Genomic DNA, 22,174 nt, shown 5'->3' with positions numbered 1-22,174 from the left:
AAACTCTATTGCATTCTACCCCCCTTAAAAGAGAGTTACGTCCCCGTAACTTAACCACTCACCATGAAAAGGTTAGGGTACTTTTTACGCATTTCTGCCTCAGCCTCCCAAGTTGCTTCCTCAACCTTATGGTTCGACCATAGAACCTTGACAATCTTCACATCCTTGTTTCTGGTGCTTTTAACTTTACTATCTAAAATTCTCACCGGTCTTTCTTCATAGGTCAAACTCTCATCTAGCTCAATTGTCTCTGGTTCTAGCACATGTGCAACATCAGGAATGTACATGCGAATCTGACTTACATGAAAAGCATTGTGCACCCTTTCCAACTCGTTGGGTAAGTCCAACTTATATGCTACTTTCCCAACCTTCTGAAGAATCTCATATGGCCCAATGTACTTTGGGCTCAACTTCCCCCTCTTACCAAATCTCATTACTCCCTTCATAGGATATATCTTTAGCAACACCTTTTCTCCTACTTGGAACTCTACATCTCTGCGCTTCTCATCAGCATAACTTTTCTGTCTGTCTTGGGCTGCTTTGATTTTCTCTTGGATCAGCTTTACTTGCTTAACAGTTTCCTCTATCATTTCAGTCCCAAGTACAACATTTTCACTTATGTCACTCCAACAAACTGGGCTCCTACATTTCCTTCCATACAAAGCCTCAAACGGGGCCATTCCAATGCTTGCATGATGGCTATTATTATATGAAAACTCAATCAAGTCTAAGTGATCTTCCCATGAACCTTGATACTCCAATACACATGCTCTTAACATGTCCTCCAAGGTCTGTATGGTCCTTTCAGTCTGACCATCAGTTGCAGGGTGAAAAGTTGTACTCATTAATAGGTTTGTTCCCATGGCCTTTTGCAAACTTTTCCAAAAGTTAGACAAGAATCTCGAATCATGATCTGAAATGATATCTGTAGGCCCTCCATGATACTTCACCATAAACTTCACATATGCCCTTCCTAACTGATCCGTAGACCAAGTGTTTTTCATAGGTATAAAGGTTGCGGACTTAGTCAATCGATCCATAATGACCCAAATAGTGTCATTCCCTGCCCTGGTCCTTGGTAATGCCCCCACAAAATCCATGGAGATAGAATCCCACTTCCACTTTGGTACTTCCAAGGATTGAACCATTCCTTGTGGCCTTCGATGCTCTATCTTCACTTTCTAGCATGTTAAGCATTTTGCCACAAACTCTGCTACTTCTCTCTTCATGTTTAGCCACCAAAAGACCTTCATATCCTTATACAACTTATCCCCTCCAGGATGCATCGAATAAGGAGAGTTATGGGCCTCCTCCATCAGTCTTTGTTTGATGTCCCCACGATGTTGTGGAATACACCATCTCCCTTTAAATCAAATACTTCCCTCATTTGCAATAGTAAAGTTCAAAACCTGCCCTGCCTCAATCTTCTCTTTTATTGCCTACAACTTCGAGTCCCCTAACTGACTTTCTCTAATCTCATCATAAATAGAAGCTTTCACTGCCAAGGCATTCAACATCTTACTGACCTCTCCGTGCTCCATCACTTCTAAATTCATCTTCTGAAATTCCACACACAGCTGGTCTGGTAAAATCATCATATTCATCAAATGGTTGGTTTTCCTACTTAAAGCATCAGCTACCACATTAGCTTTCCCCTCATGATATTGGATATTCACACTATAATCTTTAGTAAATTCTAACCATCGTCTATGTCTCGAGTTCAAATACTGCTGAGTGTAAATGTACTTTAGACTCTGATGATTTGTGAACATTTTACAGGTTGCACCGTATAGATAATGTCTCCAAATTTTCAAAGCAAACACAATCGCAGCTAACTCAAGGTCGTGGGTTAGATAGTTTACCTCATGCAGTTTCAATTGTCTCGAAGCGTATGCAATGACCCTCCGATTCTGCATTAAAACACAACCCAATCCAAACTTCGATGCATCACTATACACCTCATATTGCCCACATTCATCTGGCAAAGCCAATACTGGTGCTGAGGTTAACTTGTCTTTCAAGGTCTGGAACGCTTGTTCACACTCCTGGGTCCAAACAAACTTACATTCCTTCTTCATTAAATTCGTCATGGGCCTTGTAATCCTTGAAAAATCCTTCACAAATCTTCGATAATAGCCTGCCAATCCCAAGAAACTTCGAACATCTGACACATTCTTAGGGGTTGGCCCTTCACTCATTGCATTGATCTTCGAGGGATCTACTAAAATTCCTTCCTTAGATATCACATGCCCCAAAAAGGCTACCTTTTCTAACCAAAACTCACACTTTGACAACTTAGCATACAATTGGTGCTCCCTCAGGATCGACAATACTTTCCTCAAATGATCTTCATGCTCCTCCCTATTCTTGGATTAAATCAAAATATCATCAATGAAAACCACCACAAACTTATCCAAATATAGCCTAAAGATTCGGTTCATCAAATCCATGAAAATTGCAGGTGCATTAGTTAACCCAAATGGCATAACTGTGAACTCATAATGGCATAACGTGTCCTGAAAGCACTCTTGGGAATGTCCTGCTCTGCAATTCTCAACTGATGGTACCCTGACCTCAAATCTATCTTGGAAAATATTCCATCCCCTTTCAATTGATCAAACAAATCATCAATCCTAGGCAAAGGATACTTATTCTTGAATGTCACATTATTCAACTCCCGATAGTCTATGCACAACCTCAAACTTCCATCCTTCTTTTTCACAAACAACACAGGAGCACCCCATGGAGAAGAACTAGGTCGAATGTATCCCTTATCCAACAAGTCATCTAACTGAGTTTTCAATTCCTTCATCTCAGCTGGAGCCATCCTATATGGAGCCTTCGAGATAGGTCCAGTCCCTGGTAGCAATTTTATGGTGAACTCAACATCCCTTACTGGTGGCATACCTTGTATCTCATCAGGAAACACATCTGGAAATTCCTCAACTATGGGAATACTCTTTTTCTTCTCATCCTCCCTTCCCACTTCCTGAACACTACACATGTATATAGGATAACCCTTCCTGACACAATTCCGAAATTGCAAGGCAGAAATGATTTTAATCCCTGAACTCTTCCCTTCCTTCCTATAAGTCACTGTCACATTACCCGGACCCAACAATTTCACTTTCTTGAGCAGAAAAATCTATGTGAGCCTTATACTTTCCTAGCCAGTCCATTCCTAAAATCACATCTAAGTCTTGCAAATCAAACTCAATCAAATCTGAAGGAAATTCTACTCCAGCTATGGTGATAGGTACCCCTTTATGTGACTTAGAGCAATTCCTCACTTCCCCAGTTAGAATAGAAACATCTAGAGACACTAACAATGGACTCTCTAACTTTAATCTCTGGACTAGAGATTTTGAAACAAAAGAATGAGACCCACCCGAATCAAACATGACTCTAGCATTCAAAGAACAAACAAGGAAAGGGCCAATTACCACATCATTAGAAGCCTCAACCTCACGACGATTCATCACGAATACACGACCCTTAGGGGCCCCTCCTGCACCGCTACTGGTTCCATTCCTCTGAGCTGATCCATTGGTTTGGGGTGGTTTAGGTGGGTTGTTGGTCTCCTGGACTTTCCCCATCTTAACATCCTTCTCCTTGGTGTAGCACTCATACTCCCGATGCCCCAGTTTCTGACAGTAACGACAAGTCACAAGGTTTCCCTCACAATCCTTCCCTGGGTGATTTTTCTCACATCTCTTACAAAAATAACTTCTCTTAGGCCTGATGCTATTTCCATTCCCATGATTGTTATTTCCCTGTCCATTAGCTCCCTTCCCAAGGTTTCCCCTATTGTCCCTCCTGTTGAATTGCCCATTTCCCCAGAACTCTCCCCAATCCTAGGCCTCTTATCAACTCCATGTGAACCCCCATCACTCTTCCTTTCCCCTCTAGCTGAGTTCTCTAACTCTCTCCCTCGGATCCCATATAGGTGGGCAGCTTTCCCATATACTTTGTCTAGTGTTTCAAAGGTTACCCCTCCCAAATTCCCCTGAAGACTTAGGGTTAAACCTTGCTCAAACCTTTGGGCTTTCAATTCCTCCGTGGGTACTACCTCAGGTGCAAACCTCATCAACTCAATAAATTTATTATAATATTCATTAATGGTCATATTCCCCATCCTCAGATTGGTAAACTCCATGCATTTCTGCTTCTTTAGGTAGGCGGGATAAAACTTGTCTCTTATAGCCTTCTTCAATTCTTTCCACCCAAAGTTAGGGGTTTCTAAAAGCCTAGTCCGGTTTTGCCTCCACCATAGGTCAACTTCTTCCCTCAAGTAATAAACAACATTATTAACTTTCAATTCTTCAAGACAGTTAATGGCATCAAACAACTTGTCAAATTCCCTTATCCAATTCTCCAAACTAGCAGGATCCTCCTTCCCAAGGTAAGTGGGTGGCTTTGCAGCTGCTACCCTCTTAAAAACTTCCCCAAATTGATCTAAGTCGTTGCTACGATTCCCCTGACTCACCAGTTGGCTCATGCTTTGAGCAATGGTAGTTAGCTTCCTAAGAGTAGAGCTCATTTTGGAACCAGTGCGTCTACTATTTCCGGCTCTTAGAGACATCCTGAATAACTTAAAATAACAAATAATACACATTTATTATATAAGAAAATTTCATAAAACTCTTATTAAATATTGAAACTCCATATTTATCCACATAGGCTTATTAAAATAATTAATTCATTTTGTCACTAAAAATTCATAAGGGCCACTAGTTGGCTTACAAAACAAAACAATTTGCTATTAATGGAAGAAATCAATCAATTATTATTCTGAAGTTCTACTCTTGGTCTTAGCTTGCTGGATCATCTTTCTGGCCACGTCACCTGTGTTTCCTATGGAAAGTTAAGGGGAATCAGGTTCTAAAGGTTTAGCCATTTGAGTTGGAATTTGGTTACATTCAAGCAGGAAGGGATAAAATTCAATATAAGTTGGGCTACGGCACGAGCCATAGCTAGAGTTGCAGTTTGGGCTAACATAGGGGCTAGGGTTACGGTTTATACTGTGTTTTGGACTAGATACTTGACCTCTTGGGACAAGGGGTTCAGGAGAATGAGGTCGGGATTCAAAGTCATTTGGGTGAGGGATTTCTAAGTCATCAGATGATGTGTAGTCAAGATGCAAACGTGGAGGTGGTAAGGGTAGCATATCATAGTTTAGATTATTTAACTTTTGGACTTCTTGAGGTGTAAGCCGAAGAGGAATTTCAGCAACTATTGGTCTTGGGATTCGACTCCAGTCAACTTCGGCGAAATGTAGGTCTGCTTTAAAATTGGTTAAGATTCCTAGCCATTTTCCTTCATGCATATAGGTTTCAATATTCAACAACCCATTTGGTTTAATTAAATTTCTATACTTTCGGATTAATGTATTATATTTAGGTGTGTTGGGTAAGTGAACTAAGGCCAGTAGGATGATCCATGGTTCCTCGATCATAAATTTCATATTCCTGTGTCTTTTTATATCAGTTGCATGCCAAACAATGTCTGTTATAAAGTCACGCACAGATATAACATCCGATTTTACTAGCCTTTGATCAAAGAAATGTCTTCTAACAGTTTCCATCATCTGTGATAACACAAACTATTTAAGTAAGCAATTCAAATTTTTCTCAAGGATAAATCCAAAATGAATACCAATGGACCAAAATTCCATAACCACACAAATAACTAGACGACCCTAATTATACTTAGACTAATGCACATTAGGTGTTTACAAAATCAAATAGTTTCAATTCATTTTGTTTTCGAAAATAATAATGTACTCGATTCTTGATATTGGACGGTCGAGCCCGTGTCTCCCAAGAAAGTTACCTATAGCGTCGAGGCGAAACTTTCCTAGACAGAGAGTCGTGCCCATTATAGGCCTCCGAAGAGAACCCGAGCATCCTTTTCTCAATCACCTTTCCAAATAAGAAAATAGTTTTTATAGAAAATAATTTTACTTCGAAGAATGCGAAACTCTATATATCCTATATGCCCATCTTAAGTCTACCTATAAGTTTTATTTTTCAATTTTTAATCTTTCGTAGACCCGGAAATCTGATACCACTTTGTAACAACCCCAAATCTCCCTCTACGTAAATACTATATTTATACATATAGAAATACCGTATAGATAGACTTGGGCGTATTACCGCCACGTGAAAACGTAAGGCTTAATTAATTACTCAAATTGCAGCGGAAAAATAACTAACTTTTATTAATAATATGAATAACCATAATAACTGTTTCAAAATAAACCAATAAAAATTTGTCCATACATAAATAAAATTAATTCCTAACTATGTGATCCCAATCCTGACTCTAGTATGCACACGAACAACTTCACACCTGAAATCAAAACTACTTACCAAAATGGTAAACAGGGCGAACCAAAACAAAAAGGAAAGCAGATTAGCAAAAACGCTAAGTACGTATAAGTGCAAGGCACGTAAATACTTTTATTAGGCAAACATGCTTTCGAAATAACCATTTAAAATTAAACCTGTCATGAGTCATTTTCCAAAATTAATCTTTCCAAAAATAATTAAACCTTCCGAGGGTAGTAATATCCATCAATAAAAGCTTTCCAAACCAATATATTTCCAATTTATAAACTTCTCAATTTTTTTTGATATATTTCTAAACCAATTTTCCTCACCTAAGTGCGCACACCCCCCAAGCAAGTTATCGAGGAAAGACCAGATCATACAAAGTTCATGGTCTTACTTAACCAGTCCCGGGTAGAGGGACAATTAAAATATCAAATACTCAGGCTCATAATGAGCTGAAATTTAATTGAATCAAGTGATTTATAAGTCAAACAACTTTTATTAAATCGATCAACACTTTTAGAGATCAAACCTTCAAATCATAAAATTACATACTTTAACTCGTCATGAAAATTGTTATCTTAAATATTCATACGCAACATTTAATCAAACAATCATTAAAACAAACATTATACAAAACACGCATTCAAAAAATTGTATCAAGGACCTAACCACCTATACGTACCTTGATCACGAGAACAAAAACGTACGACTACTAAACTTGACCACGATCGAGAGACTCCTCCTACGCAAATAAAATAACCTTAATTAATATAAGGTTAACAAAATAACACAAAACCAAAAACACCATTCTATTATGCATGAACTACCTAAATATTAACCTTTATCAAAATAGTGCTATTTGTATATATGGGTGGTCGTTGGTGGCGGAAGAGGTAGTTGTTCGGTGGCAACAACTTGGTTATGGGTTGTAGAGTTTATTTAAGCTAGATAGAGTAAGAAGATGGGGGTGATGAGATAGAGAGTAGAGAAGAGAATTTCTGATTTGGTGTGAATAAGTGGGAAGAATTAAGGATCTATTTATAGTGTTTAAGGGGTAGTAAGATAGAGTTAAAGGAGAATTGAGATTAACATGGGAACATGATAAATGTAAGTTTGTTAAATGAATATGAGTGAAATTTAGTCTAGGTTAATTCATGTAAAAAAAATCCAATGGAAAAGATTAGAGATGGAATTAAGATAGATGCTAATTTGGTTAAGGAAGGTAGAAGGTAAAGTAAGATAAATTAAAAGATTAAATGCTTAAAGTTAAATAGGATAAAGCTAAGCCATGATAAAAACAACTAGGCCTCAACAAACTCACGGCCATTTTGTGTGTGTGTGTGTTTTTTTTTTATTTTTTTTTATAAAAAAACGAAAATCATAAATAATAAATATAATAATTGAATTTGATGATTAAATCAAGTTATTATATAAAATATAGATAATATCAAAACTAAGATTAGTTATAATTCATGAGAAAATAATTAAGATAAGGTTTTAAGTATTATTAAGGTAAAATCCGGAAACATAATTATTTTTTATTATTATTTTTTAAATAAAATAAAATAAATAGCGTACAACGTTAACTAATAAATTATGGACCGACCAAGATCATAATTTATTTAATTATTCCAAATAATTAGAGATATTTCTAAAATAATTAGGAAAATGTTTCAAAAAAATTAGGGGTATTACACCTTCACCCTGTGAACGGTTTACAAGTTCCTAAAACTTGTTGGCGACTCTTTTTCTCTAGCTTCCTTCCCTTTGGACGCCACCATGCTTAAGTGTATGATCATAGTGGGGTTTAATTTTTGGGTAATGCTTGAAATATTCCCTACAGATAGCTATATCTCTCACATAATGAGTCACCTAATATGTATAAGGCGACTTAATAGGTTAATGAGTCGCACCTCATATACAGGTGACTTTGAAAATATTATATTATGTGACTTGTAAACCTATCAACTCACCTCATGTATATTAGGTAACTCGTTAGGTGCTTTGTTGATTTTAACTCCAACTCTACAAGTCGCCTAATTAGTAAGAGGCGACTCGATATGTTTACAGGTCGCACCTTATATACGGGTGACTCTAAAAGTCCGAGTTGTTAGGTGATTTATTATATGACCATGACAGGGTAAAGTCTTATACCTAATCAAAAGTATTACCCTAGTCCTCTAACTAATGTAGATAAGGAAGTAGGATCGAATCCACTGGGAAAAAAGTCTTTCTATTTCTAATTAATTTATATAATCTAAACTATTGAGTAACCAAATTGTTGTGAAGGGAATTAAACTAAGGATAATAATTAAGGAGAAATCAATAATAAGGAGCCTAGGGTCACAAGTTCACCAATAGTTAATTCTCCGGGATAACACATAACAATCAATAATTAGTATTGCAAACATAACATGATTAACAACCTCTCGCAATTTATTAATCAACATAGATCTAACACGCTCTCGCAATTTACTAGATCTAAGTTCCTATTGAAAATGGCCTTTAACATTAAAATTAACATATGCTAGATTCAACAATTCAATATTGCTTTACAATCAAATCACATCTGCTCGATTCATAATCCAAATATAAAGAATTAAAACCATTCAATAAGAAATTATCATGCAATATCAATAATCAATCAATATAAATCATCCCTTCATATTAATTACGGATCCCCAAGAACCCTAGAATTAAACTACTCATGCATAATTAAATCTAAACTTAACAAAGTAATTAAATTAAGCATGAATAAAAGCAATAAAATAAGACTAGAATAATACAGAGAAATAACCAAAATCTGACAGAATGAAAACAAGAAACTGACAAAAGCTTAACAACTAAACTAAAGAGTATGATAAAAAATCTAAACTACTAAGCTAATCTAATCTAAAAAATAATCTAAGAAAACTTACGTGCCCCCTGTACTTCCCCTTATTTCCTTTAAATAAGAAAAGTTAATGAGCCACTAATCCCTCTAACAATAGAACTCCTATTAACTAAATCATAGGCAAAGTCTAAGAAGTCACGTGGTCAAGCCCTACATAAGAACCTAATTCCTAATGACTACACCCCCCTTAGGATTTAATACCTACTCCCCCCCCCTCCAAAACTACAATAAAACCCTTACCCAAACCCTACGAACCATACATGTAGTTACCATCCACTAACCACGGTAAACCCACCTCCCACTAACCAAGCAGTTACCAGCCACTAACCACGGTAAATGCAAGTAACCGCCCATTCCTCCCATATATATACAAAAAAAAAATCCAAAGCATCATTTCAAATAATTTCGTGAAATTCTCTCTCATCAAACCCAAAAACTCGCATGAAAATCACTTCAAATTGCATCAAAACTTCTAAAAATGTCTGACAATCGAGATGAAGTTCGTCAATCGCAACGAAATTCTGAAAAAGAAGAGTAAGAATTTGTTCATTTTAGTAGAATTTGAGTGTAAACCCTATATTTTTTTCGTTCTGCTAACCTAAAACAAAATCAACTATAATTACACTTATTTTTGTGCAAAATAGAGTAAAATTTGCTATATTTGGTGTTTTTGTAGAAGCGAAACAGAGGAGAACACTTCGAAGCTACGTCGGAGAAGAGGATTGTTGAAGAAATGTAAGTTACATTTTTAAAGAAAATGTGCAATTGCTAGTTAAATAATGGATTTATTAGCAAAAACATTGACAAATTCAAACAAGATGATGGACTTATTAGCAAAAACATTGCTGGTTAAATAATGGATTTATTAGCAAAAACATTGCTAGTTAAAGATGATGATGATCAACCTATTCAAACAAGAGTAGAAAAACTAAAAAAAAGTTGCGAAGAAAAGTCACCAGTTGTAGATCCAAATCTTTTAAATGAAATAAAATGGTCTTATGATACAGATACAAGGTAAGATATGTTCATGTCCTGAAAATTATATGATCATTTTGTTTAATTGACTATATATGCCAAAATAACAAATGCTCATTTATATGTATAGTAGTATTCATTTTGAAATATATGTTTATATTATTTCATTTGAATATAGATATATGTTTTTTTTGCCTAAATATTAAATGTTCATTTCTTGTAAACATAATGCACATATGATATTGATATAATATGCATTTGATTTGTATGACTAAATGAAAAATGTTCATTCTATATTGTAGTGATGTACCATTTAGAGTGAAACATTTGCTTCAATTTAGAGATGGAAAATCTGAACCATTAACTCTAATGAAGGTTAAAAATGAATTGGGTTGTAGTTATCAAAGATACATATTGAACAAGAAGTAAGTTTATATATAAAAACATAATTACTTTTATATACAATCATTGTGCATTGTGTATATATATCAAACTTATTAAATAACTCTTAAAATTCTAGTGAAAAAAAAGGTTCGACTGAAAATTGTAATGTCAAAATCAAGATCACCAGAGACAAATCAACCAATAAGGTATAAAAACTTTATATCAAATATTTACTTCTCATCATTATATAGATTAGTTTCTACTCCAAAAGCATATTCTAATTCTAATTTTTTTTTGTAAACAAAGAGAGACAAGGAATCAATATGAATCAAAAGATGACAAACAGGACAAGTATTAAAGGTATATAAATTCATAAATGTTCATTTTTGTTTACATAAATGTTCACTTTTCATACAATATTTGTTCATTTTTAATAATTAAAAAAATTTAAACAATATTCAGTGATAAAGATGTGGATCAAAATAAGGATGCAAAAACATCTGAGAAGGACAAACAGGATGTGCATCAAAGGTATTAGCAAAATTGTTCGTGTTTCTTTTTTTTTTTATATAAATCCAATCTTTTAAAAAATGTTCATTTTTGTTTACTTAAATGTTCATTTTCCATACAGTATTCAGTGAAAAAGATGCAGGACAAAAACAATATGCAAATACCTTTGAGAATGACAATAAGGATGTGGATCAAAGGTATTAGCAAAATTGTTCATTTTTTTTATTATGAATCCAAATATATTAAAAATGTTCATTTTTGTTTACTGAAAAGTTCATTGTTTATACAATATACAGTGAGAAAGATGTGGAGCAAAGTTAGGATGCAAATACCTCCGAAAATGACAAAAAAAATGTAGATAAAAGGTATTTGCAAAATTGTTCATTTTATATTTATAAATGTTCTATATGTTTATTTTCTATATACTTTATGTTCATTTTTTATATACAATATGTTCATTTACATATTTAATTAATCACAATTATAAATCCAATTATATTTCAAATGGTTTATCAGAAAACACAAAGGTGATGATCAAGTGAAGCCAGCAAAGAAAAAGAATCAGTAAAAAATAATCACTCTAAAAGGCAAGATGCAAAAAATACATTTAGACATAGAGAATAACCCAAAGTATGTACAAATTTGAATAATTAAAAACTATGAATAATACTGTACATATATTAAGATTTAATAAACCTACCTCACAATTACAGGAAGTACAGAGAATCAACAATCAGAATTATGCAAAATCTGAAGAGAATGGAAAAGGGAAGTAAGAAAAATGAAACAAGCAAGAAGTTAAAAGAAGGTAAATGTTCATAAATGAAACATATATTAAATGCTTACTGTTATATGTTTGAAAATATCTAATAATGTTGTTAATTTACAGATAATGTTTCAGAAAAAAAAAAGCCATGAAAAGGAAAAGAGCCCTCCAAAAGAAAATGTTAAGGTTGATATTACAAAGACAACACAGCTGAATCAGAGTGTTGAAAATGTAAAAGGTAAAATGTTCATGTTCATTTTGTAAAATAATCAAATATATTACATATAATGAATATGTTTTCTATTTTTACAAAAATGTTCATTTTATATTACAGATGATATTCCAGAGGCCAAGAGGACTGCAAAAGAAAAAAGCCATGAAAAGGAAAAGAGCCTTCCAAAGGAAAATGTTTAAAATGCTCAAGGTGAAATGTTCATATTTGTTATATAAAATGATCAGTTGTAACACATAAAATGAACATGTTCACTGTTTTAACATAATTGTTCATTTCATATTTTGTTTGTGATCATTTGATACAACTATTAAAGTACATGCTAAAATAAATGTAGCAAACAAATCATTGGATGAGGTCGCTATTGAGGATGAGACTCACCTCATTAATAAAGAAAATGAAACAGATAGTCTTGAGGTTACTGCTTCAATTGATCTCAGTGAAGGGTCATTAATGAGAAAAAACAATTTTACAATGGTTGCTAGGAGGGGAGGAAAAAAAAATATCCCTTTAGTAGAAGAGATGTCAATTGGTAGAATTACAAGAAGCAAAGATAAAGATATATATTTTGTGTAGTTTTCTAGACATAAAAAATTTAAAATTGACATAATATAATTGTTGTTATCTAATTGTTGAAAAAGGCATGTCTGAAGCTTCACAATCTGAACCTGCTATCAAGGAAGCTTCACCAAAACAAAAAAAAAGGCATATGCTCTTGATGAAGCAAAACAATCTGGACCACTTGCAAAATTTCATAAAAAAGGGCAAGCAAAAGATATTAGTCCCATACAACATATGGCAGGTGCTGCTGCTGAAAAAGTAAATAAAAAGGTAAATATTCAATATATTTTTTATCAGAATAATTTATAGTAGTGTAAAAAAGTAATGAACATATTACTTTTTGGAAATAAACATTTACATTTACAAAAATGGTCATGTATGTTAATTTTATAAAGGAGGAAAAAAGACAAATGCTGCTGATAAAAGAGGTCAACCATAGGATATTTCTCCTATTCAAAAGAGACCAGGTGCTCCTGCTAAAAAATTTATTCAATTAGGAAAAAAAAGATATGCTCCCACACCAGCAGGAGGAATAGTGAAAATTGCTAAGAAATTTGGTATAATCATGTTCTTTATGAATGTTCATTTTCAAAAAAACAAAATGATCATATATGGAAACATTTATACTCATTTATATATATAGTAAATTTTATATGCAATTGATTAATGTTCATATTCAATACATTAAATGATCATAGTTGATGACTTTTATATTCATTTTCAATTGTCAGCCCTGCTAAGAAGAATATTGGGAAGAGGAAAAAAAATACAGGATTGTAGGGAATATTTCAAGCATTACCCCAAACTTGAACCCCACTATGATCATACACTTAAGCATGGTGGCGTCCAAAGGGAAAGAAGCTAGAGCAAAAGAGTCGCCAACAAGTTTTAAGAACTTGTAAACCGTTCACAGGGTGAAGGTTACACCTCTTAACGATCTAGGAGATCGTCAACTCCAATAGGTCTGAAACCATGACTGGTTTTCGGGGATGAGGGTACGAATCCAATCTAAAAGAGATTAAACCCGCCCTATAAATAGGCCTCTACTTTATTCTACTCGTATTCATGTGCTCTTTCTGACTAACATACAATTAATAGGTTTACCCTAAACCTGTTTAATCTATGTTGGTTGAATATTAATGCACAAACAAAACTATTATTGGCGATCACTTGAATTATAATCATATTAGCCTAAACAAGATTATTAATTATCTTATCAAGCGTGATTACAAGTACAAATTTCCTTTAAACATGCATAAAAGGCGTGATCAAGAAATAACGACAAATATATATCAAGCAACATAATAACAATCATCATAATAATAATCAAAATAACAATCATAATAAAATAATTATAAAAATCATATTAAAGCATAATAGTAGCAAGATCCTATAAAGCAATAAAAACAATTAAATTGGATAATTAAAATAGAGATTTGGGACCAAAACCTCAGAAATATCAAAACTTTCATGTCTAGGGAAAAGGCAACTTCAAACTTGGCTAGGTGTGTCTAGTGCTAATGAATGAGGAATTGTGTTTGTATAAGGCTAGGCTAGAAAGAGGGAGAGAGAGAAAAACATTAGAGAATTCTGGTTGAGAGTTGATGATTGAAAACAGAGGTCCAGGGACTCTATTTATAAGAAAATTGTGCGGAATTGATAGAAAAGAATCAGAGTTTGAAAAGGAATAAAACTTCCTCCTGTCGCCAACGACAGAGCTCGTCGCCAGGCGACGAATCTGTCGTAAGGCGGTGCAAGACAATTTTTTGCGGATTTTGTTTTTATCATATCTTTTGATCCAAAAGTCTAAATAAGTCAAATAATATGTTGTTGGAAAGTTCTTGAAGTCTACTTTCCAACCAAATTGGAATACCATTAAAATATTTTTTAGTTAAAAAGATATGGCCGAAATATTGAAAGGATGTCAGTTTTGGATAGAGTTTCGTATTCCATTCATATCTTTTTCGTTATAGCTTGGAATTAATATTATAATATATCATTGGAAATATAATTTCAAAATCTATCCAACAATATAAGATTTGGATAAATATTATGAGTCAATAAAAATAATATCTGACTGTTTTTGAACATCTTTAAATTCGAATAGAATTAGGATTAAAAAAAAGGAAAGTTTTATTCAATTTCAAACTCTTTGATTTTATCTTTTCAAAAAGGATAATTAAGATCTTTTAGAAACTTATGGAAGTTTCTAATTAATCCTAGTTTTTTTAGGAATAGGATTAAACCTTTGGACCCTCTACATGATCATTGAGCCGTAGGTAAAATCCAGTTTGGGCCCAGTTCAGTATTTTGGCCATAACTTCCTCATTATTTATCGTAATTGGGCTTATAAAATATCGCTGGAAAGGTCTTTTCAAGCCCCATCAAACTACACTATTATTGGACCCATATAATGGACAAAACTAAACAATAATGAACATTTTTCATAAATAGGGTAAAAAAGAAATATTTTCAAAAATAGAAAGAAAAGATATTTTAATAAAAATATCCTCATCACTAGACTTTTCACACTTTTGCTTTGTTATATAATCAAATGGCATGAAAGGTATTAATAACTGGGTTTTGTTTTAGGGAGACACATTTGGGTGTCTACAAGGATGTTCCATATGATGCACCATCTAGGATTCTTCCGATGAAAATTCCACTGACAGTGGTGATGATAGTGAAGATTATGTCTACAAAGTTGAAACAGAACTTGTCGATGAGGAAGATAATGAATTAGAGGAGGAGGAATTTAAAATAAAACCAAAGAAGAAAAAGGCAATGAAAGAGAAGGAGTAGAAGCAAGTGAAGGCAAAGACTGAAAAGGGGGAACAGAAGTTAGTGGTGTACAATCAAGGAAAGAGTGAAGGAAGAGGAAGATAAAAGATGAAAACTGAAATAGTTGAGGTTGAGGAAACTAAGGAGGTTGAAGAAACTGAGGAAGAGGAATTTGAGGAAGAGAAAGCATCAAAAAGTGGAGGACATGTCAAGTTCATAGCATGGATAGATAAAATGACAAAAGATCATAAACAACAAGTTGTTGATATAGGGTTAGGATCACTTCTTGACATCAAATTACCACAAATTGATTAAAAGTTTTGTAATTAGATATTGGATAGTTTTGAAGAGAGTAGTCAGACTTTTGAATTGCCAAAGAATGAAAAAATTGAAGTTGAGGTAGAGGATGTGAGGGTAATTTAAGGCTTGCCTATAGGAGAAATTCCAATTGTTGAGGCAAAGTCTGATAAAGTTATTGATGAATATGCAGAATTTTTGAAGAAATGGAGAAAGTCATGGGGAGGAAAAACTCCATCAGTAAATCAATTATGATCAATTATTTTTCTTTAAATGTTCATTTTTAATACATTAAATGATCAAAATGTAATTGTCTTGTTCATTTTCTTAATAGATTGTGAATGGATACATACATGATAAATTCATCAACAAAAGACCACCAAGTGAACACTTCATAACCAACTTTTTAGCAGTTGCTGTGAACTGCATGATGAAGTGCATATCAAACAATCAATGTCATTTCAAGTTTCTTTTCTCAATGATGGACGAAGAAAGAATAAGAAATTTGAATTGGTGTCAGTATGTAGTTGACTCATTAATTAAAAGTCATGTTGATTGGAGAAAGCAGCAAGGCAAGGGTTACTACAAAGGCCCTCTGTAATTTCTAATGGTAATATATGGTTTTATAAAATGCTCAATTATAATGTGAAAAATTTTCATTCATTTCACGATTAATGTTCATTTGTATTTTCATTAATGTTATTTTCTATTTTGTCTTATAGCTGTTTTATTTTGATAGGGTTCAAAGGTTAGACAAACGGCCTCCAAGAACATTCCCCATTATATCTGCTTTGAAAAGAGACATGGTTCTAGAAAGGTTAAAAACCGAGTATGAACTAGGGTTTGGAAGAGGGATAATCCTACCAAGAATTACTTTAAAAGTTGAAGAAAGTCCAAAGGTTAGGAAAATGATCAATTATAATGACATAAATGTTTAGTTTTGTTTATAATAAATTTATTTTGGTAAATCTTACAATTTGATCTACAATACAAGTTTTCATGGATGATTTGGTTAGCCTAGTGAAAGAGACTAGTGCAAACCTATCAAGACTTTTAGCAAAATTGATGATGGAAAAGGATATATTTACACAAAATAATTTGGTTAAAAAAGGTTGATGAAGTTTTAGGAAAAGTGGCTACAAGGGAGCAACCAATCCTAAGCCAAGATGAAGAGTTCTATGAAACAGAGGAACTCTTGAATGCAATTGCTCAAATTGAAAAAAATATGATGGAAGCTGCTGAAATGAACAAAACTATAAATTGGAAAGAGCATGATTTAAAGCATTCACCTTACATTTAACTCCGCCATCTCCAGCCATTGGTAAATAAAAACTAAATTCTTTTTTAAGTATCATGTTATGACTTGTATTTTAAAAATTCTCTTTCACTAACAATTTCTGTAACAGGTCCAACTTTTACAACAAAAGCTATGATTCTTGAACCCATAATTCCTGCAGATAAAAATGAAGTCTATGTTTCAACATTAATTGGAAAGGCTAATGAAGGAACTTCTATTACAGGTTCAATATGTACATAATTAATAATGATAATATTCATTTACAAAATTCCAAGTATATTCATTTTCAAAATTCCAAGTATATTTAATCCTAATTGATCATGTTCAATATTTGAAATTTCTAAAATAAATTGATCATATTTTATAGAAGAAATAAATGTTGCCTCTGCTCCAAAAGCAACTGAAAAGGCTAATGAAGGAAATTCAGCTTCAGGTAAAAGATGTTCATATGTAATAATAATAATGATAATTTACAAATACTTAAAATATATTTTATATTTATGTCTAGTTGTTCATATTTTACAGAAGAAAGAAGTGTAGCCTCTGCTCCAAAAACAACAGAATAGACTAATGAAGGATATTCATCTTCAGGTAAAATATGTTCATATATAATAATAATAATAATAATAATAATAATAATAATAATAATAATAATAATAATAATAATAATAATAATAATAATAATAATAATAATCATCATCATCATTTACAAATACTTAAATGTATTTTATTTGAACTTTCATGTACATAATTTATAATGCTCTGTTATTGTTTTTACTGAGATTATAGATCCAAAGAGTGGTACAACAAACAGTGGACAAACATGAAAATTAAATGAAGAAATGATGCACACCACTGAACACATTGAGGGTACTTCTAAGTTTTAACTAGAGCTGTCAATTCGGGTAAACGGGTCGGGTTTGAGTCGGGTCAGTGTGAGTCGGGTCATCTCGGGTCGGGTCAATACGGGTTAATGTCATAACATATGCGGGTCGGGTTCGGGTTGGGTAACGCTTGAGTCGGGTCACGTCGGGTTATACATCTTATCGGGTTTGGGTCGGGTTTAGGTCGGGTTAGTAAAAGGTTGGGTTACATTCGGGTCGGGTGAAAAAAGGTCGGGTTAAATTCGGGTCTTTACGGGTTTCAACGAGTTAGGGTCGTTCTCGGGTTTGAGTCGGGTTCGGTTCAAGTAAATTATTTACGGGTTATAATTAGGTCGGATCATTCTCGGGTTCAAGTCGGGTTCGGTTCAAGTCAATAATTTGCGGGTTATAATCAAGTCGGGTAATTTCCAAGTCGGGTCATTCTCGGGTTCGAGTCGGGTTCGGTTCAAGTCAATAATTTGCGGAAAACATGTTTCGTACCTTAAATTCATACCTAATAACATGTTGTGAAACTAACCTCTTAAAATTCAAAGTGAAACATTGAAGGAATAGAGTTCGGATTCAATTTCCGTTCCAATACCAACATGAGATAACGACCTATACATATTAATTCAATAACAGGTTGGGTTTAATTTGGGTCGGGTCAATAACAAGTCAATTTGATTTGGGTCGGGTTTGTAACAGGTCGGGTTGAAATTCGAGTCGGGTTTGTAGCAGGTCGGGTTAAATTTGGGTCGGGTTAGGAACATATCAGGTTGAATTCGGGTCGGGTTAGGAACAAGTCGGGTTGAATTAGGGTTTTGACATGTTAAAATGGGTTTGGGTAAATTTCAGTTCAGGTCGGGTTCGGTTCAGGTCAATAATTTACGGGTTACATTCGGGTCGGGTCGTCTCAAGGTCGGTTAATGTTCGGGTTTGGGTCTCAAATACTCGGGTCAACTCGGGTCTAGGGTTGGTTTTAGGTCGGTTTAGGTCAGGTTCGGGTCACCATTTTTTTCGGATTCATATGGGTCGGTTAATAGGTCGGGTTAGGGTCGGTATTTCGGATCGGGTCAGCTTTTGACAGCTCTAGTTTTAACTCCCCCAACATCCAAAAATCTTAATGATGAAAAGGATTGTGCACAGAGGTAAAGACAACACCTTAAGATCTTGTGTGTAATAGCAGTGTTTAGTAGTAAAAAATGAACAATTAAATGATTTTGGTTATGTAATTATTATGAATGTTTAGTTTAATTAAGAAATGTAATTTATGTGATTCAGTATGGAAAAAGTATGGTTGTATTATTTATGTTTTTTAGTATTTGAATATAAAAAATGTTTTGCAAAGATGGTTATTTTAAAAATGAACATTTAATTATTTATGATTGTTCATTTTCATTACCTACTAACTTTCTTTGATGTTTCAGTGAAAAGAAGGAAAAAGATTTAAAATCAGCAAAAGTGAAACAATGGTAAACAATGCTTAGTTTATTTCTTTTCTAACATTAATAAATATTAACATAAATTTATCCACTTGTACATGATCATTTTGGTTAAGGTAAATGTTCATTTGTAAAATGTAATATGTCCAGGGAAGTTAAAAAGAAGGTCATTGAAAAAAAAAAAGACTATTGTTGAAAGGTATAATATCAAACTTCCTCATACGCATTTTAAATGTTCATTTGTAAATGAAATAATGTTCTTACTTTATTTAATCTATTTTTAATGAATCAACAAGACCACAACGAGAAAGACAAACATTTCCTCTTGCTTTTCAGTCTCCTTACTTGATAAAATACAATGATCTATTCAAACATGAGGATACAATGAATAAAATTGCAGCGGACTTTGCTCTAAGTGGAAAAGATGCAAGGTAATTTTTTTTACGAATTTAACTTCAAAAAAAAAAAAAAAAACTTAGAAGTCAAATATATTATATAACAATATATTCTAATTTGGATGACCAAATGTCATTTTGCAGTGCACTTCTATATTCTGATGGACTCAATCTCATCAATAAAAAAGAAATGAAAACACTTGGAGATGATGTAGAAGTAACAGATTGTATGATAGATGCATGGGCAAAAATTCTTAATCATAAAAAGCCTACAAGTAAGATTTACTTCTCAACAATGACTCATGTAAGTTTTACTTCATTTAATTATATTACTAGTGTTGTTTCTATTTCCCTATTATAAGATTGATATACTAATTTGACTATGGATACATTTGATCATTTGTGAAATACTAAATGTTCATTTATATGTATATTAATGTTCCTTTTGAAATATATATTATAATATAACTGTTATATCTTCAAAGCAAATTATGTGTACAAATAGAGTTTGTCTCGAAGGCTCATCAATGGAGACAAAAATTAAAGCCTTCATAGAAAGAATTGACAATGAGTTGAAGCTGAATAAGATTGATAACATTATTGGATACAAACAGGTATTGCTATGAAAAGTTCATATAAAAATGTTCAATTATGTTTTGCAATATGATTAATAATAATTTTTTCTCTTTATTTTCATGTCTTCTTCCTAGTGGCAACATCTTAACATTTTTCTCTCTTGTGTATCAATCATATGGAAGAAAAAATTCATATAATTGACAATAGGAAACTTCCTCAACATGTCACAGTCCAAATGAAGTATCTTGACCAACCAAAAATGATAGTAAGTAAACATCATAAATTATGTTTAGTCAAATGATCAATAATATTTCATTATTTATTCAATTTTTCTTAAATATTTTTATTTCTTATTTTCACTAATTAATTTTATTTATTTACCAGTTAAAAGGAATGGTAGAATACATGAAAAACCTTGGGTATGAAGATGCAAAGAGAATTGAAGACTATGCAGTTGTTTTGGAGAAAATGAAATGGCGAAGCAATGCTGATTATACAAACTGTGGAATATATATTATGAAACACATGGAGACCTTCACTGCTGATCCTAATGAGACTTGGACTTGCGATTTAAAAGAAAACATGTAAGTTTGTTAAGTGTTCAATAATTTAAGATATATTGTTCATTTATAAATAAATACATATAACTAATATCTTTTGAATCATTTTGTTAAACAGGTGGACCAAATAAGAAAGCTAAGGATGCAATAGATAGCTCAACTGATGCTTTCTGAAGAAAACACTCAAGCAAGGTTAAATAGGAGAAAAGCGAGAAGCTTTGCAAAAAAGTAGTGTTTTATGTTCATCTATGATTGCATACATGTTCATTTACATATATAGACTTATAGATTTTATGTTTTTTTTCTTACAAAGTATTCAATAAAAATGAATATAAGTTTATATACATGTATAGACTTATTGATACTTCTTTTAAATATTTTTATGTAAACATCAATATATCTTACATTCAGTTTGTATAGATCAATATTTCTTACATTCAGTAGTTAATATAAAAATTGCAAATTTTATAAACTTGTCCTTCTGCTTGAATTTTAATAACGTATATGTAAACAAAATAATTAAATTGTTTATTACCAAAACCAAATTTGTTCATTTACATTACTTATCAGAAAACTTAAACTCAACATAGAGTATAATAGTTCACCAAAACAATTTCTTACTTGTTGTTTGCAAGCCTCATAGCTACATCAGTATACAAAAAAGCTAAAAACCTATCACACTTATACGAAACATGTTGAGCACGTTTTGAAAGCCTTAAACATGTGAAATAGATTGAGAACTGAAGTACATTGAACATTTAAAGGAGCTTTAATAGTTTTGGTAACTTCAGCTTTTAAAGATGTTGGAGGAATTTGAACATTTCTTGGTGGAACTTGAACTTTTGTTCGAGGAACTTGAACATTTATTGGTGGAACTTGAACATTTGTTCGAGGAACTTGAAAATTTCTTTGAGGAAGCTAAACATTCCTTGGAAGAAGATGAACATTATTATAAAGATTTAAATCCTTCTCCTGGATACAAAATGTAAAATCAGTATCAAAAATTAAATGTACATATTGATAAATGTAAATGTACGTATTTAAAAATATAAATGAACATATTGAAAATTACAAACCTTAGCAAGAGTAGAAATATCTTCATCAATAGATACATTGGATGCAAAAGAACTTTCACCAGCAACCTATAAAATTCAACAACAAAACAATAATATATAAACTGTATTAACATAATTAAAAAATTAATTTAAAAAAAAGTAAACTACACATACCTGATTAAAACCATCAAATGTAACTTCATCAGATTAATTAGAACAAGAAGAAACATTCTCTACAGAAGATGCCTTCCT

General features: G+C 32.7%; 1 protein-coding gene across 1 annotated transcript; it reads left to right on the top strand.

The window, feature by feature from the left end:
• Positions 1-9,706: 9,706 nt before the first annotated feature.
• Positions 9,707-15,458, top strand: LOC110729289. The gene is made up of 10 exons (XM_021909018.1): positions 9,707-9,762; positions 9,905-9,963; positions 10,098-10,242; positions 10,506-10,628; positions 11,050-11,107; positions 11,219-11,294; positions 11,394-11,413; positions 11,987-12,101; positions 12,198-12,271; positions 15,300-15,458. Exons 1-10 carry the CDS (start codon positions 9,707-9,709, stop codon positions 15,456-15,458), a joined length of 885 nt encoding a protein of 294 aa, XP_021764710.1.
• Positions 15,459-22,174: the final 6,716 nt, after the last annotated feature.

Source organism: Chenopodium quinoa, unplaced genomic scaffold, assembly GCF_001683475.1.
Source record: "Chenopodium quinoa cultivar QQ74 unplaced genomic scaffold, ASM168347v1, whole genome shotgun sequence".
Lineage (NCBI taxonomy): Eukaryota > Viridiplantae > Streptophyta > Magnoliopsida > Caryophyllales > Amaranthaceae > Chenopodium > Chenopodium quinoa.
The sequence above is the reverse complement of the archived record's forward strand: the minus strand, read 5'-3'. Positions and strand labels throughout refer to the sequence as shown.

Coding starts and splice junctions, on each gene's coding strand:
- LOC110729289 (XM_021909018.1), top strand. CDS start 9,707: ATGTCTGACAATCGAGATGAAGTTCGTCAATCGCAACGAAATTCTGAA. Junction 11,108..11,218: donor CTGAGAAGGACAAACAGGAT/GTGCATCAAAGG, acceptor TTTTCCATACAG/TATTCAGTGAAAAAGATGCA. Junction 12,102..12,197: donor GAGTGTTGAAAATGTAAAAG/GTAAAATGTTCA, acceptor TTTATATTACAG/ATGATATTCCAGAGGCCAAG.